Source organism: Corvus moneduloides, chromosome 10, assembly GCF_009650955.1.
Source record: "Corvus moneduloides isolate bCorMon1 chromosome 10, bCorMon1.pri, whole genome shotgun sequence".
In the NCBI taxonomy this organism is placed as follows: Eukaryota; Metazoa; Chordata; class Aves; order Passeriformes; family Corvidae; genus Corvus; species Corvus moneduloides.
The window spans coordinates 19,679,434-19,696,799 of record NC_045485.1 but is presented as its reverse complement, the minus strand read 5'-3'; the positions used below and the strand labels follow the sequence as shown (position 1 = coordinate 19,696,799).

General features: G+C 42.3%; 1 protein-coding gene across 10 annotated transcripts in view; it reads right to left on the bottom strand.

Annotated features, from left to right (window-relative positions):
* The window catches only part of MCF2L2 (MCF.2 cell line derived transforming sequence-like 2), a 159,956-nt gene that overhangs the window by 112,711 nt on the left and 29,879 nt on the right, over positions 1–17,366 (bottom strand). For 9 of the 10 annotated variants that reach the window (XM_032120169.1, XM_032120170.1, XM_032120176.1 and 6 more), the window contains one exon: positions 9,147–9,230. In XM_032120169.1, coding sequence (XP_031976060.1) covers positions 9,147–9,230 — 84 coding nt within the window. Of the gene's footprint in view, positions 1–9,146; positions 9,231–9,417; positions 9,644–17,366 lie in introns of those variants that run through there. The other variant, XM_032120173.1, reaches the window with a different exon arrangement.

Below are 17,366 nucleotides of genomic sequence, written 5' to 3'. Positions count from 1 at the left end.
CCAATCCAGGCTTAGGTCTTTCCTTAACAAAAAAATGCTCAAAGTGCATGGAGGACTTTTGCTCATCCTGTTTATTTGCATCAAACCTCTATTAAACAGGTCAGGAAGCTTGTAAGCTACAAGGTTAAGAAGAGTCCCTTTCTGAGGGATTCCCTGATCCAGATTCAGGTAGAGCTACAGGAAGCACGGAGGTAAGCCCCTTGGAACCAAGCAGCATTTACAGTGCTCCTGACACGATGCTCAGCTCCAAGAGCTGCTGTAGTCCACAGCACAGACTCTGTTCACTTGCAGCACCAATCCTAACTGGGTTCCACTAATAAATCTGGGCATCGCTCCAACCACACAGAAGTTACGAGGGGTTTTCTCACCAGCTTGGACTCAGAGCTGAGAGCATACTGAGGAGGCAGCAGCACATAAAGGAACAACGAAACAAAGCTTTTGTTACACATACCTTATTGCTTCGTTCTCCTTAAATAGGGCATTAAGGGTATGTTTTCCCCGAGTCTTTCTCCTTTCTCTGCAATCTTTACGTAAACCTATTTTTTGCACCAGGCTCAGGAATCCTCTAACAGCCCAATACTGAGTGTAGTCCTGCTGTACACACAGTTTTCTGAGTCATTTGTCACACACAGAGAACTCTTGCCCAAGGGACAGCCATATTCTGGGCTTCTCTTTAGTAAAGGGGAGGCTGTGAGAAGGAGACAGTAAATTACCTTCCTCAGGAAAATACCCATTAAATTATCCCATTAGGAGCATGGGAGTGGAGAGAAAAAAAGAGTTCTCATTCCTTGAAAACATCCTCCAAATCCCCATAAACAAATCTGCTGCCCCATAAACAAGGCTGCTCCCATCCACCGTTGCCTTTCCCTGTTGATAACCACAGCTGATGCCACAAACCAGTTTCTCCTGATCCTGTGTTGGTGGTTATTGCAAGGAGGTGCAGTAATTCCTGGCTATTTCTCTGTAGAGTTGACAGTCCCTTGCTAGTCCTGATCTTGCCTCTGCCCTATCCTCCCAGCCTCAGTTAGATTATTTAAGGTGCCTTCTGTGCTGTCTAGCCCTGGAGAGCTGGAATGCTGTGGAATACGTTTGCACAACGCAAAATTCAGAGCTCTAGAAAACACGAATTTTGAACAAGGAAACCCTTTTTCTTCTTGACATCTGGTGACATGGTATCAGCACACTACCTTCAGCCCCTCTTTTCCTTTCTGAAGGTTGATTATTGCTTTGATTACACCTGAAAATTACTCAGTTGTGTTAGATCATTCACTAAACTCACCTTGATAGGAAGAAAACAGGCCTACAGAGACTCAAAAGTCTCTCAGCCAAGAGGGAAAGAAAGCCATCATTCACACTGTACTAAATTGGATTTCAAATGCTGAGCAGAGCCATGGCCTCCACATTGACCTCCCCACTGGCCTTGGGGTGGTGCCAAATGCTGATGCACGGCAGCTGGATCTCCAGCTGCACTGTCTGCAGTCAGCAGTGATGGAGAATATGCTGTCATGCAAATTTAGATTTTCCCCAGACTGCTGCACTCTAGACCAGGAACTCCAACCAGTTAGGCTGGTTTGTTACAGCTTCTCAGTGACATCTCCTGGACACAAGCAGTAACAGCCAGGAAAAATCAATACCAAATTTGTCTGCTGTGCAGAGCTCAGTGCATGCCAAGGTATTTCACACCTGGTATCTTGTGAACATTCATATCGTTTCTGGGCACCAAACTTTCCCATTCACATATTTCAAATATATGAATATACTTTAAATGAGGGAGATGTAGTAACTTGGAATATTTTGGTTTAAAGCAGCAATATTTGCCACTGGAGGATAAGACAGAGATTCCCCTGGATCCCCTCCTCCAACACCTGGTAGTTTAGCTGCCATTATACTCAATATTTGTTTAAATTACAAGTTTCAAATGGTACTTCTAATGCTCCTGCTGACCAGGATCTCTTTGTGTACCTTTTATTTCATCTCTTGCATCTACATTCACACACGTGCCCTTCTTCCCCTGGCCTCTTCCCCGAGCAAGATGAGGCAGGCTGATGCTGCGCTCTATGTATGTGGGTGTGTATTTTTGTCATGGCATCTTCTCCTATAAAAAGCCATCCAAAGAATGAATGTAAGCAGACTGAACACTGACTTCTTCCTTTCACCGCTGGCAACAAATCTAGGCCACTTAGGAGCAGCCTCAGACAGAGCATTCAACTAGACGTCAGCAGCTCCTGCCTCTGACTAAGCCACAGGCCCTTAACAGCTCCTGATCTCCATCTCATTCTCCACCTCGAAGGCAACACTTCCTGCTGCAACGAAACCAGAACCCTCAGACAGTTCAGCACAGCTGTATTTCAGACATGGCAATAAACAAGGAAACCTTCAGTTCCTGCCACACCAGGAAATTAGGGGAAGGTTGAAAGAGCTTGGTACTCAGAAATTGTTACGTGCTATGATGAGAAGGCAGCAGAAATGTCTGAAGTGTTGAGTGACAAGCAATAGCACAAATGTGTTACAAATGGGTTTTTCCTGCCCATATCTGAACTTTGAGCAGTAGTTGAGTTACAAAGGAAAATTATCCATATCCATTTATCCCTGTATCTAAATAAGACAACAAGAGTAGATGTTGTGGGATATAAGGGAAGCTCCTTAAATTACAAGGGTGTCTAGAAAACTCTCTTTTCTGTATGAGAGAGCAATTCCATACATCTAAATGTTAATGGCAGTTTTTTCCCTGACACGAAATCAAGAATTGCTGCAGTATGCAAATTTCTGCAGAATGTGAATTGACAAACGGCAGCCCTTTTTTCCTGGGCCATCAACCTTTCTTTCTAGGGAGTTGCCATAAGATTTCTTCCAGCCCTTGAAATACTTTAGCTAGATACTACTCAATGTCTTGAAAGGGCAGAGAACACAAACTAAAAGCCAATAGGGACAGTCTTCAGTCAGTTTCATAGCCATAAGGACTGAGTACATGGAATTTGGCCCCAAGGACTCTCTGTATAGCATCCTTGTGCTTGCTAGGACTGTGCATAATCCCTGCACTCCTGACCATCATTTGTGACAAGAGTCCAACTGCCAAATAGAAGAGTTTACAACCCATCATAAGTAAGGCATATAGGGACAGAACAAGCTTCAGCAGCTCCACAGAACACCAGAAGAAAAAACTAGTCTTCAAGGAAAAAAAAAAAAAAAAAGACACTTCATCTGGAAAGTGAGGACAGGAAGAAGGAGACAGAAGTGCTGAAGAGAGTGAGCCAATGAGCACAGCAGAGAGGTGAGAGGGATTCCTTACAGCTGCCTGAAGCATTCTGTGCTGTTCAGTGGTGCCAGTGGGTAATGGACACAAGGACTGCCAGGAGCAAAGGGGCTCATGAGGCATGAGCTGAACTAAGGAGCCCCAAGGGAGAAGCAAGCAATACCTTGAGTTTAGTGCAGTCAGAAGCAGAAACAGACACACTGAAAAATAGGCATCAGGAGCGCGGCAGTGCCTGGCAGCTGTTTTCATGCAATGCACTGGCCTCTGTCTCTCTGACTTGCAGCTCTTCCAGGCACCATTAGATGCAGCACTCTCCAAGCAACACAGCCAGCCCCAGCTCCTCCTGACAGTTCCAAACGCTGGTGCCCGGCCAGGGAATCAGCAGCTGGTGGCAGTGGCCACTGCAAGCAGCAGCCACCAAAGCTGGAGGTTCAGCCGGCAGCAGGGAAGGTTCAGACTACCCTGCAGCTGAAGACAAGGCTCACTCCTGACTCTGCCTCAGGGAAGCCAGGCTATCCCACAGGCAGCCTCCCGTGGTTGGGTCACTGCTCCTCAGTCAGACCCCAGGCTGCTCCATCATAAGTAGCCACAAAGTTTTGCCTGCAGGGGAAACCCAACCAGATTTTTGTCTCCTATGCAGACCTGAGCTCAACCAGCTGGAGCACAACTGATGCAAACAACAGCAGGATTTAGAAGAGCAGAGGGCTGGCTGAACTGCTTGGAGAAAGGCAGGACTTACAAAGAAAATATTACAGTCAACTTGACCTTCTGCCTGGTTTGCCACTGAGAATGAGAATCTTCCTGGGCACTCTCCTTACTTTTTCTCAACTTTTCCTCTTCACTTCTGGCCCAAGAGCAAAGGGAAAGGAGGAACCTGGGTGACAGGTCAGAAGTCAGAATGAATGTGGAAGGTTAAGAAATTCAGAAGTGATAGCACACAAGTTGTATCAGGGTAGTACAAGGTACCCATGGTAGTGGGACCTTTGCTCACCCTTATGTGTGCTAATCCCCAAAGTCCCAGGACACAGAGCAGCATTCATAGTTGCTCCTATTAGACAGACTTTCCAGCAGCCAATGCAGCCTGGATAGGCGCTGCAGTGAAGAAGGGGCCAGAACTCAGCTGTGGAAAAAAAGCAAATGAAGTATTTGAGGAAGGAATATACATGGGGGAGAAAAGGTTATGGCAGCCTGAGACAATTTAATTTTGCTTTGCAGTGTAAAGGGTGTGACTGACAAATGAGGTGCGAGTGCTGAATTCTAAGAGCACTCACAGCTGAAGCTCCATGTTGGTATGACTGATGTAAAAGCAGAAAACAATCACAACTGCAGGCCAAGGCCCTGAAAACCATGGAGATCTCAGAAAATCTCCCACTCCTCAGTTCTAGCCCACCTATGCCTCCCACCTAGGCACAAAAAATATCCATGGTTTAGACAGTCAGGGACTACACTGAAGTCCTATTCCATAGCCAGCAGCTCTTCTAACTAGAGATCACCAAATATGCTGACTCCCTCGGGAAACAAACCAAACCAAACCAAAACCATCAGCCCAACAAAGAGGCTATAGTCAGGAGAAGTTCCAAAAGTTAGTCTGCAAGTTTCCAGAACTCACCTCCCCAGCCTGCCACAGACACTAACTCATCAGTTAGTATTGGACAGTGTTCTCTCAAATGCTGCTGACACGTGCAGGTTTAACTGCTTGGGCCTGCCCACATGCAGAGAGCTCCCTGAGTCATCACAGCCCAGCCCTGACTATAGTTCATCTCCCGGGTCAGGCAGCCAAAAATTCTAATGATATCTTGGCTGAAGTTTCACTGCTTTGGTGAGGTCTTGCTTTTTTCATGCTCTGTTGTTTTGGTTTTCCATGTTGATTAAGGGTTGTGAGTGATGAATTTCTCATTAAATCATGCTTCCTGGGTCTCAATTTTTATAAAAGATCCAAACTGTCCTTTTGGCAAGGTCTGCCCAGGTTTTCCAAAAGGCTCAGTTTAAACAGGAAGCAGATGGCCAAATACCCTCCAGGCTTTGCAAATTAAATAAACTGGCTTCTGAGTCAGTTACCATTTTCAGATATACTCTCCCATCCACTGAAGTCTGTTAACAGGAGCAGAGCACAAAGAAAATGATTCTCTCTGCTAATATACTTCGTGACAGTTTGTCTAATAAAGTCGTGATTTAGTAACATGATCCATTATTGCAGCAAATGGCAGATTGGGCTCCTTGACAGGGTAATTACAGATAAGAACAGGTTGTGAAGCTGCAGATAAAAAAGGAGGTGGGGGGGAGAAGTAGTAGCAGTTCCAAGAGCAGATTGGTACAGCAGTTTTTTAGTCTGTCAGTAGGACAGAAGCAGTATTTTACTATTGGTTCTTTATTCTTGAGTAAAAACTGGTGTGTTAGAATGACCAGGTTTTCAGTACTACTCAACTTTGTGATCTAGTTCCCTTAATGGCTACAGGAAATACACAAACCTAGCTGAGCCCTCCTGTGTTGTCACAGCTGTAGTCCCATAACTGGGAGTTTGGTTTTCAGGGAAAGGAAAGAGGCAGTAGTGGTATCAAAACTAGAATTTAACCACAAGAACCACTACTCCTACCAGATCTCACAAGCTAAGCAAGGCTAAATCAGCACATGGGAAAAGAGATGACCAAAGTAAAATTATGTGATTAAGGACATTGCCACATTACCCTGCAGCCTCTTCCATGACCTCAGTGGACCAGGGAAGGCTTTGGAGAATTTCCCTGTTCTTGGCATGGAGTAAGGTCTTGGTTAATCTGATAGCTGGAGGACCAGGACAAACAGGAGGCTGTTAGTAGCTAATACATTCATTATAACTAGGCCCTGACACAATCAAACACCAAATTCATTAGACTTGTTATGTAATTCCTACCATCTGCTTGGAGACTGCAACATAGTCAGATCCTCTTAAGAAGTTTGCACACAGCAGTAGTGGAGAGAAGTGTTTCTAATGAGTCATGTCCAGAGAAAACAAAGAGCCTTTGATTCAATCATTTTCCTCCCTTTCTGCTTTACTGCAAGGGAACATTGTGGGTTCACTACATTGCCTCAGCTGTCAGCTGTTACTAAAAAGGTGGTATTAACCAAAAAAATACTCATTTGTGACAAAGTTTGCAACAGTCATTATCACTGGACAAATGGATTTGGGGTCCACAGGACTGAACAGGAGAGCTTGACAGAGCCAGAGGCTGTGGAGTAACACAAAGCAGCCTCAGTGCTACATCCTCTGAGCTCTGCACAGGCATGGAAGAGGTGACTGGCTGCACTCTGGGGGCTGCAGCCTCCAGACTGAAAGAAATAACCCCATCTAGTGTAAATCAGTGTATACCACTGTTATGAAGTTGTTCAGAGAAACATAATTTATGCCCATAATACTCTACAAGAAAGTTGCCTTTTACTGCCCACAGTGGTGAGACCAAAGAACAGAAGGGTTTTTTTCCACACAGTGGCTACTGAGCTGCAACGTTTCAATATGGAAAACCAGGAAATAGGCTAAGTATCAAATTTTCAGCCACCACATAGGCAAGCACTGAAGCACCAAAATACTTGTGGTTGCTCGTATCAAATGAAAAGCAGCAAAGCAGCATGCTTTGAGGAAAAGCTACAGAGCCATCTGGAAAAAAATAATCAAAATCAAAATCAAAAAAAAATGAGGTCATTTATGTGTGAATTACTTTAATAAGTGAAATGAGGCAGAAGAGTGCCCAGTTTTGTTTTCATTGCATGAAAAAACCAATCTTTTGCTAAAGAAAGAAAAAGAAAGTTACATTATTTAAAGAAATGCATTTTTGAAAAGTATAGTAACTGCTGGCTTGCACCTAAAGTTCATTTTGCTAGAGGCAGTAAAGGGAGGGTAAGGAAGATTCCTGCTGTGTTTTATCTATGACTCATCAGTGGTCACCAACAGAATAAGGCACTGAGATAGAGGGCTTCTAAGCAGGTGATTTTATGCTCCTGATCTTCACATGCTGCCATGGGGATCTTGGAGTGGAGGCACCCAGGTTTCCAAATTTAGCTGTAAATTTCAGACTGAAATCAACTTAGAAACTTGAACTATACTGCCCTGTTTTATATTAGGATACTATTTCTGGACTGTAGTGAGGAGATTTTAGATAAGCCTGAAAATTCTTAAAATGGGATTTTTTGTGTCGATGGGGACATGAAAGACACCTTCTCACTCTCCTTCGATATTTGTTATCAGTACTTCTGTGTTGGTGAACCAGTTACTTGCTGAATCCTAACAAACAAGCTCCTCAGCCTTGCCTTCTATGAAGAGTTATTTTTCAAGTCTTTAAGCAGCTCACATTTAAATAGCCTTATTTAAACACCTTTCTCATCACTTCCAAGAATAAAATAATTAGATAAATGTGAAGAGTTGAATTTGCTAAAATAGCAGGTGAGAATACAGGCACTGCTGAAATTATGAGTCCATAAAGAAATAAGAATATTCTTTTTTTATGTCTACCCTTGACATTTTTATTCCATGTTTAATATTCTAGCTGGAACTGGAAATGGGTTTTTCTTCCTGTTTAGTAAACCACTTTCGATAAGTTGCTCATTACATGCTGTATTCAGCTTTTGTTATTGGTCCCAAATGTTGCAAGGTAATGGGGTTCTAAAATAGCAATCCTCCACATTTTACTGGGTAGGCAATTGCATGGGATGCACTCAATTCTCAACAATTCCTACTTACCCTGCACTGAGCACAACAGAGGGATGAAAAAGGTTTGAGCAATTTAATGCAGTTACAGACACTGTCCTGCCCAGAGGGGTGTGTTCATTAGGAATTCTGGGAAGGTAGGACCCTGAGATGCTTTGCTGCAGATGAGAAGGCAGTTGGTTCTACCTCTGCTCAGTCAATACCCTCTGCCTAATGCAAACCCTTTAGTTACTGAGCTTAGGAAACTGCCACAAGATGCTACCTGGAAGCCTCCAAAATCAAGTTTTAATACTCAGAGCCTCATAAAGAATTCTGTGTAAATTAGATTTGGATTTCTTTTGGCAACTTGGGATATATCTAAAAATGCAAAGATGCAGCAAGGATTGGGCCTGCTGAGCTGACCATTTTCAGAGCTGGGTTGGTGCACTCTGTGCTCTATACCCAGTGTTACTCTTCACCAAGAGGGACAGGCTTTTCAAGAGGACCTTCTTATAATCTCAGCATTTTTTGCAAATTCGTGATACTTCACCGCTTCAATGGGGAAGATGATAAGCAAATTCTGAATTCTCTTCTTTGCAGAACAGGCAGAAATAGAGACAAAAGGAGTTGCCAGAGGCCATGCAGTCAACAGCAGAGACTGTTTTAGGACTCAGACAAGATTTATCATCGGCGGTACCCAAAATAATTTATTTAATAATTTGCCAAATATTTCAGTATCAGCTCTTTCTTTGGGGAAGGAACTGCATCACTTTGTGTGACTGAAAACTTTAGGCAAACAAAGGAATATGTAATAATCATATCTTTTAAAGATTAGAACCTTACACTTTAGCAATGAATCATTTCTAAAACAAAGGCAAATGAGGAAGAAGGGGGAGGTCATGAATAGATGCCTGATAGACCAAAATCTTTTCCCACAAACAAGATGCTTGACATTGTGCAAAGATATGTACTGAAAGTTTTGTTTAATTTCTTCCCTTCTAAATATGTTCCTCCCAGCCCATTGTGGAGAACATGGAAAAATAACTTGCCTTAAGAAAAACAAGTACAGCAACTTGGCATTTATCTGTTCCATACACCATGATTGCAGCAGCACTCTTCATGAGCAATATGAAAATACTACTGCAACTGCTGTACAGAGCTGAAAGGTGACAGTCAGCATGACACATTCCAATATGTTTCCAAGAGAATCCTGGAGTGTGATTACCAGCAACATCTTACCTGACAAGATGGCAAATTGCCTGTGGAGCTGTTCTATTATATCCACTGCTACCAGCGGCCGTATCTCCTGCTGCATGATTTCATCTGTGCAAGGGAAAACAGAAATCTTCAATGACTTCATAAAGCCTCAATGACAATTTTTTTCTCCTTTAACAACCCAGCAGCCTTTACCAACCCAGCAAAACAAAGATGACACTCAAAGAAAAAGAGCCTGGCTGAACTATTGCTTGAGATATTATGTGACTATCATGGTCAAGATTATGATACTTACAGAGTCTCCTCTTCAGCCTGCTAACTTCATCTATGGCCTTGTGATTTCAGAGAGAGCTTTCCATAAACCAGCTCCAGTAGATTTGCCAGAGCTTGCCACGGGTTTGCTCAAGCTGACAGCCTGCTCCTTACTGCTTCAGGTTCCATATTAAGTCCCTGCATTTGGCCTCCCACTACAGCAGCTTTTCAGTCTTTGAGACAGTGAAGTCTATTCCATATACATGGCCCTGTTCCACCCTGAACTCCCTGATCTCTGCTGGAGGACTTTGTGTAACCAGCCAATCCAGAACAGTTTCCTTTCCCAAGGCTTTTTCCGCTACAAGCAAATACATAGTAAACGGAGGAAATAAGGGGCTGTGAGACTTTCTTCTCATGAAAACAAAGCCTGTTATTTTGAAGTAAACACTGAAAAATTTTAAAGTAACCTGGCAAGTAGCTGGGCAAAAATGACCTCAACTTCTGTGTGTGATCTATGAAGTGAAAATCAATTATAATCTCACATGGAGCTAATTTGATCTCTTTTTGTTACAGGTGCACCCAGTTATTTTCCCCACTCTTCACACAAGTCTAAAGCAGCAACACTTACTGAGAAATATCTGCCAACCCACCTGGCAGGATCAAGGTTTATATTATAATAACACCTATTGTAACAACTCCTTTAGCCACTGTACAGAACAACAACCAGTCCTGATTTCGTACAGCACACTTTTAAGTGCCCAGACAGGTGGAAGGAAGGAAGCCGGGTCCGGATAGACCACAGACCTGAGTCAAGGCAGGCAGTTGCCCCATTTAAGCACCAAGATCTTTAGGGATGTGAATACAACACAGGCACTGAAATACTTTGATGCACCTGGTTTTAAACCCACAGTCCGGAAACAGAGAGGGAGGTCAGAAAGAGATTAGCTTATTTCTTCTGCATCCTAGTCTACTGCTCAAAATACCATCTCTGTCTTGCTTTCAGACATCTATTCCGATCCTTTCCAGAACTAGGGATTCTAGGTTTTAAATGACACAATATCATTTGGAAAGTCTTCTGTTCATTTTCAAACACTTCACTAATGCCTTGAGATGAAGCAGCTGAAGAGTTTTGGTCACAGCAGGTGACACAATGTGAAAAGAAGTTGCACAGATTTTGGCTGATACACAAAAAAGGCAACAATTCCAAAGAATTGGGGTGGGGGGATTCAAGGAGGATGATTCTGCAAATCCTTCTTTCTGAACTTAATAGGAGAAATGCAAACTCAAATTAGTGTTTTTGATGTGGGACCTTCTTTTCCATCCTGTTTATGAGGCTCACTATCAGCTCTCTGATTCTTGACATTGTAGGTGGCCAAAAGCAACCAGGAGTCACTAAGGAGCTTGGTGTCACGGATTGTTATACATTCCCAAAGCAAACAAAAGAATAGTAACCCATTAAGTTTTCCTCTTTTACTCTGCAATTTCTTTCATGCATATCCAGAATGCGACCTGGAGGGGAAACAGCAGAGCAAATAAAGGAAAGCAAACTAAAATCCTTTTGAATATAAAAGGTTATTTTTCAGAAAGCAGAGAATACTATAAGCCTGGTTTCTCTCTAACTGCTGAAGAACAGATAGCCCTGTTTGGAGTCAGATAAACGCTATGCCCAAGGAACCAGCAGCAAAAAGGTCCTGTAATCTATGAACACAGTTCTCAACAGGTGTCCCCAGATTATTGGTCCAAAGATTCAACCATCCTTCAGAAAGTACACTGGAAGTATTTCTGAATCACCATAATAGTTACAGATTTGCCCTTTTCAAAACACGTGTGGGCAGCAAGATGAAGGCAGGAGAAAATAAAACTGGTGTTTAGAGGTGACTGTAGCTGATCGTAACAAAAAACAACCAACATAGAAGGACGGGAAAGGAAAATCAAATTAATGATTTAAACAAAGCTTGGATTCTCAGAACCAAGAAACCTCAGGGCATCCATTGAAGGAAACACTGTTGATTTCAGCATCCAGAAGGTGTAAAGTTATTGTGACTTCTGTGCAGTCCCACAGGTGGTCAGGTACAATCAAGTTTGACCAGGACTGAAATTATGCCAACTAGCTGCAAAAATAGAACAGAGGTTTCTGCAATGGATGACAGACTCACAAGAAGGTTTGACAGAAATGGAAAGTTAACTAGAAAAGGTGCCACCATCTCTCACCTCTCAGAGACTTGCCCAGCCCTCCAGAGTAACAAACCTGCCAGTACTTTAGTTTGTGCTTGATGTCTGCTGATGTGAAGACATCGTTAATATCAACCAGTCTTGAGCAAAACAGAAATTCCACCACCCCCCCAAGTCTTATTTAGCTTTATTAGCTTGCCCTAAAAATAACTTGGTTTCTGGTTTCTAAATATTCTTTTTATTTCAAAATATTTTTGTCATGTAAGGATAAGATGAAGCAAAAGAAACAAGAACTGCAGAGTGCCTGTTAGTTCTCATCAAATCCCCTGCCTGGGCAAGATGAACCACATGGGATTTGTTGTAAAACCCATACTCAGGAGGAGACGCTCAGATGATGAGAAAGGTGGTACAAAACACAGTCGGTGTCTAGGAATCACACATTCCGTAAGTCAGTACAGTTCACACACTGACATGCTGGGAAAAGAAATTGCAGCAGAAGAAACTAGCAGGAGACAGAAAATCTGAGAAAACAAGGGAAGGTGCCTCACGAGCCCAAATGGCAAATGAGATCACGTGGCTATGAAAAGTCAGCAGCTGTAGCCAACAGCACTAAAGGTCCCATTTGCCCATTTGTATCTTCCTCTAGGACAGTGCTTAAAAGTAGTTACTCTCCAACATGGAAGAATTTGTAACACCATCACAGCGCAGAACTTGCAGTAGAAGTCCTCAGAAACATCATTACCTGGGGCTGCTGGAGGAAGTTTTTAATCTTTGACTAGAAGAAAAGCTTGGAAAAAATCTTATAAGCAAACCAAAAGACACAGGTCTGGGTTTGGTTCAAAGCTACAACATTTGCCTAGCATCAGTGAGCATTAATCATTTCTATCTTCCCCTAGCTTTATCCCAGGAAGTTCCAAAGCCTCTCTGGTCCGTACTCCAAGCCAGAAGGCAGCAGGAAGTGTTCACCCTCCTGGGCAGAAGCAAGGTACCATTTTTCTCTGGGACTGATATTCCAGCTGAGAAACCCCTTCTTTAGGGTGACAAGAGCTGGTATTGAGTGGACAGCTGCAGGTTCATAGTCTACTTCAAAAAAGTTTATTGATGATGGGCACATTTTAACACTTCATGGGGTCAAGGGGAAGGTTTTAGGAAGCTGAAAAGCTGCAGGAACTTAACAACTATTTTGTTTCATTGCATCCCTTGCTAATATCTACAGAAGAGACTGGACAAGCCCTGGTTGACAAGAGCAGTCTTGTTCTCTGATAAAATCTGTATAGGCATGCAACTCAAGATCATATCAAAATATACACCAGCCAAGTGTCTGGAACACATTTATTTTGGGAAAGTTGACTCAGACATTTCCCACCTTCTGTGTGATTGCGCTTGTGGTTTTCACTTTTACTTTTTCTTTTTTTTTTTTTTTTTTAATTGGAAGAGACAGTTATTCATAGCCTCTAAAATTTAAAAAAGAAAAAAGCTTAATTGTTCAATGTTACATGAAACAATGCCAATCCCCTACACAGGTCACCAAAGATGAACATTTGCACACACCATACAGTTCTTCATTACTTGAATTAATTGAATTGCCAGGACAATTTAAATAAGGATGTGATAAAAGAAGAAAAAATAAAAGAAGCAAGTCAGTTCATCTACTCTTGGTTCTCCTCTTAAACTGCTATAAATTCGATTCCTTGCAGAGGCCTGTTTCACTGCAGAAGAATTAGGCCTTACAGTTTTGCTTCCCAGGGTTTTCTACCAAGGGGGAGAAAAAGAAAGGCAATTACTATAGCCATCTGTCTGGCACAGCTTCTCCTCCTTCCCAGCTCTCTAGGGAGGCTCGCTGCAACTGTGCTATCTAATCTTCAAGGGGAAAGCCTTTCAGTTATGCTTCATAGTTCCTCATTCAAAAATGAAACATGCTTGGGCTTCCACACTTACTTATTCTGTGTCTCACTCAGCTGTATGTGCTCCCACAGGAGGTCTGGAGGAGCCACACCAACAGACAATGATTAAAAGCAACAAAGAATATCTTTCCTCTTTTCTCTGAGCATACACAAACTAGTTTACATGCTAATGGCATCTAATTGTTTCCAACAGTGCTGGAAAGGTGACCTGCTGGAGTGAGCGACTGGACTGCACCGGGCAGATTGACACAGCAGTGCCTGTTGCTCCACCAAGGACAACCAAAGGCCACCAGCCACAACAGGACATTGGGGCTTCTTTGTTTTTTTAGTGACTGAATGCTACAACTGCCCGGCCTTCTGCTGACTGCAGGAGAGGATGGCTTCAATCTGCCATCTGAAGTCACTACCCTTGGAATAACGCGTTACAAATTTCCAGGGCAAAGTTCATCTCCTCTTAATGACAGCCTAACACGTAATTCACAGGGAAGGAAGACAGCTGGGAGTGAAAGAAAATCTTTTCTAGAATAGTAGAGTACATCAGCCTACTCCTACTTTGTGCAAGCTCTGTCAAAAATTATGCTCAGAGCTTTCATAGCTGTGGGTTTAGAGGAAAATCAGATTGCTGATGTGATGGAAAAGGGTCATACAGGGTTAAGCCTGAGGCCAGATATTTCATTTTAAGAACATGAAAGGATACCTCACATTATGTGTTCTTATGCTTCTTAAAAAGTACCAAAAGCCAACACACAAATCCAGTTTGAAAGCTGCAGAATTCCCATAGCTCAGAACTTCTCCCAGGTCCTGAGTCTCCTTTGCTTGCCATGGACAGCAGCTAAGTCTAGCAGAGCTAAGTTAGATTTCAAGAATTAAACACACTAAGGAAACAAATTTGCACATTTCACTGATCAGGTTTAAGCAGGCTAAAAGACTTGAAAATATTTTGTCCTACCAGAATTCCCAGTTCAAGCCCTCAAGCAAAATATTTCACTTCGTGAAGGTGAAAACTTCAAGGTTAATACATCAGAGAAAGAAGCTCTTGGTTTGGATTCCTTTTTTAAATTTCTATTTATTTTTCTTTCTCACCATTTGTGCCCCTTGTCTACTTTCTGAAAAGGTTTGTTTATTCTCTCGGCCGAGGCAGACAAACAGCGAGGTCAGTTCCTGATACAAGCTGCTGTGCCACAGATTGCTCTAAAGAGGAGCTAAATATTCAGCTATAAACTGACAGGAAATCCCATCCTTTCTCTTATTCTGCTGCACATTCCTGCCACCTCTCTTTTTGCTAACCCATGTTGAGTCAGCTGAAAACTAAGCCAGGAATAAAGTTACTGTAAATAAGGTGAAGGAATCATTTCCTTAGAGATTGCTTCTCATCTGGGTTAGTTCTCTGCAAAGCTGCTTGAAGGTTGCAAGTGCTGGTAATGCATGGAAGGGGTGGGGGTTGGCAAAGCCAGGACTACCCCGTCCAGGAGAGAATCAGACTTAGATCAGCTTAGAGCAAAAGCCAAAATGAAGCATAGAAGACTGGTGTCATCTTTTCTCTCAGATCAATTTTTCACCAAGCACAACTGTAAAACCTACAAACAGTATTTGTTTAAATGCAATTTCTCTTCTCATTAAAGCAAAGATTCATAGCAAAGTTTGGTAGCCAACTTCCAAAGACTGAAGATTCTTCTAAAATATTTAAATAACTCTTGTTCATGTTTGGAAGTATCCCTTTAAGTTGTTGGATTTTTAGTTGTAACAGCAACCCAATTTTGCGTACACTAAGGTAGTAGAAATCTGGGCAAGCAGGTTAGGAGCAAGACTCTGTCTTGAGTGATGCACTGCCAACGTGTTCCAATCCCTTGAGAAGGAGACAGATTGAGGTCATGGTGTGGAAGGAATTGCCTTGCAAGCTTTTCCAAACATCTCCATGAAAGGTTAGAGATGCACCTTTCTCTGAAGAGCTCAAAAACCTGTGAGTCTCAGTGTCTACCTGGACAGAAGCTGAACAAGTGCCTGATGTGATTTTCCATCATGCAGCAGATCTGCTCTGAAGTTTTCTCCTGTCATTACACTGAGTGGTGATTGGTATTTCTAAGGCATTCTGTGCAGCTTAATGATGGAGGTGCAGCTTTACGTGAGCCTGGCTCTGCAGGCGCAGTAAATATTTCTGCTGGTTTTAAGTATTTTAGGGAAGACTGCTCAAATTTCTTTGGATCACTGCACTGTTCAATTAATCTCATTGACTAAATTTGATGCTCATTTTAACATAAAATTACAAGAGTGAAGAGGTCACAGACTGCAAAGACCTGTTTAGAGGCTGTGTTTTCCTGTGCTCCAGGAGTGGTTACAGACTTTAGTAAGTTGTTTTTACAGGCAGGCACAGTAGACATTAGGAGTCTATTGTGGTTGACTGGGAAAGGAGAGAAAAGAGAGCTGTTCATATCAAAAACCTGAAATCTTGCCCGCCCAGCTGGAAACCTCCTCACTTTCAGTTTCTTGAGGAGGTCTGTTGGGCCACTGCAGTAAGCAGAAAAGACCACACTAAAGATGCAAAGCCATTAACACCCACCCAGTCTTGAAGCTTACTGAGTGAAAGACACAAGAGATGCTCAAAGCAATCATTGGAAACAACCTCCAAAGGAGACATTTGAATGCTGTCCAAGCAAGAAAGTAAGGACTACAGACAGGCCAAGCATCAAGGCACAGGGACACTGCGGAGAATTTTAATTCCCAGATATTTGCAGGTCCAACGTTGCCACTACATAAGAGGGAAATTTCCAGCTTAGCCTCAGGATCACAATTAATTTACATCCAAACCTGAACTTCCCCCAGGCTGTAGATCCAGCCTTCCAGGTGGTTGCTAAGTCGGCAGACCCCTCAAGCATGCGCACAAGGCAAAGTTAAGTCTATTGGCAGCTGCACTGAAACAAGAGGAAATGCTTGGAGTCCTGTTTTGTTAAACATTTAAACATGTATTCCTCTGATAGCAGATGGCCACAAAGTTCAGATACAGACGTGAAATCTGGGCCTGGGAAGCCCCAAGACTCAGAAGTAGTGAAGTTGACAGTTCTCAATCAGGCCTATCTACAGTCTAAAAATTAATTATTCACTTGTGTGTGAAACTGGCAAGCAGGCTGTTACCAGTCCAGGCAGGATGTGTCCCTGCTACTACTACATGCAGTGCTGCTGCTGCTGCTGCCATGCACCCTCTAGGCTTTATGTCAGCTTTCTAAGCCCATGTCAAAATATTTTGGAATATACTTCCTTGGATGAAAAAAACAGATTTTGCTGCTTTTTCCATTTAACCACTTCTTCAAAAACAGTCTTGGAGTGTTCTTGTTTGATGGAGATTTTTTTGTTTTTAAAGAAGTTGTCTTAAAATTGATTGGCAAAAAAAAATCTTTCTTCTACACAGGTAAACTCATTTTGATTTACTATTGGTACTTACTGCAAAAATACATTGGTGTGTACAAATTTATACTTACAGTCACACTTCAAGGATTTCCATGACTGCCTACTCTCAAAACATACCATACATTTATGCACATATCTAGGAATTCTCCATTAATATTCCCCATAAAAGCTAAATTTTACAAACTAATATAAAATTCTCAAAGCACTCTCCACTGTTCAGTTAGGTGACTTCATATCCCAGCCTATAATCAAGATACTTCTTACAATATTGCTGTAAAATCGTAATAGATAAGAAATTATTAACAAATCTTTACTCTACATTATTAATTATCCATAATCAGAAAAGATCTAAAGAAACACACCATACCACATCATTTGCTCAGCAAGATATTGCTTGATTTCACAGACCACCCGCTGGTGAGGGGATGCTACATCCTACTATCCACAAAACTGAAACTTCCCTAATAAAAGGCATTAAAGGCAAAAGTCTAATCTCAGCATTCAAGAAGTAAAT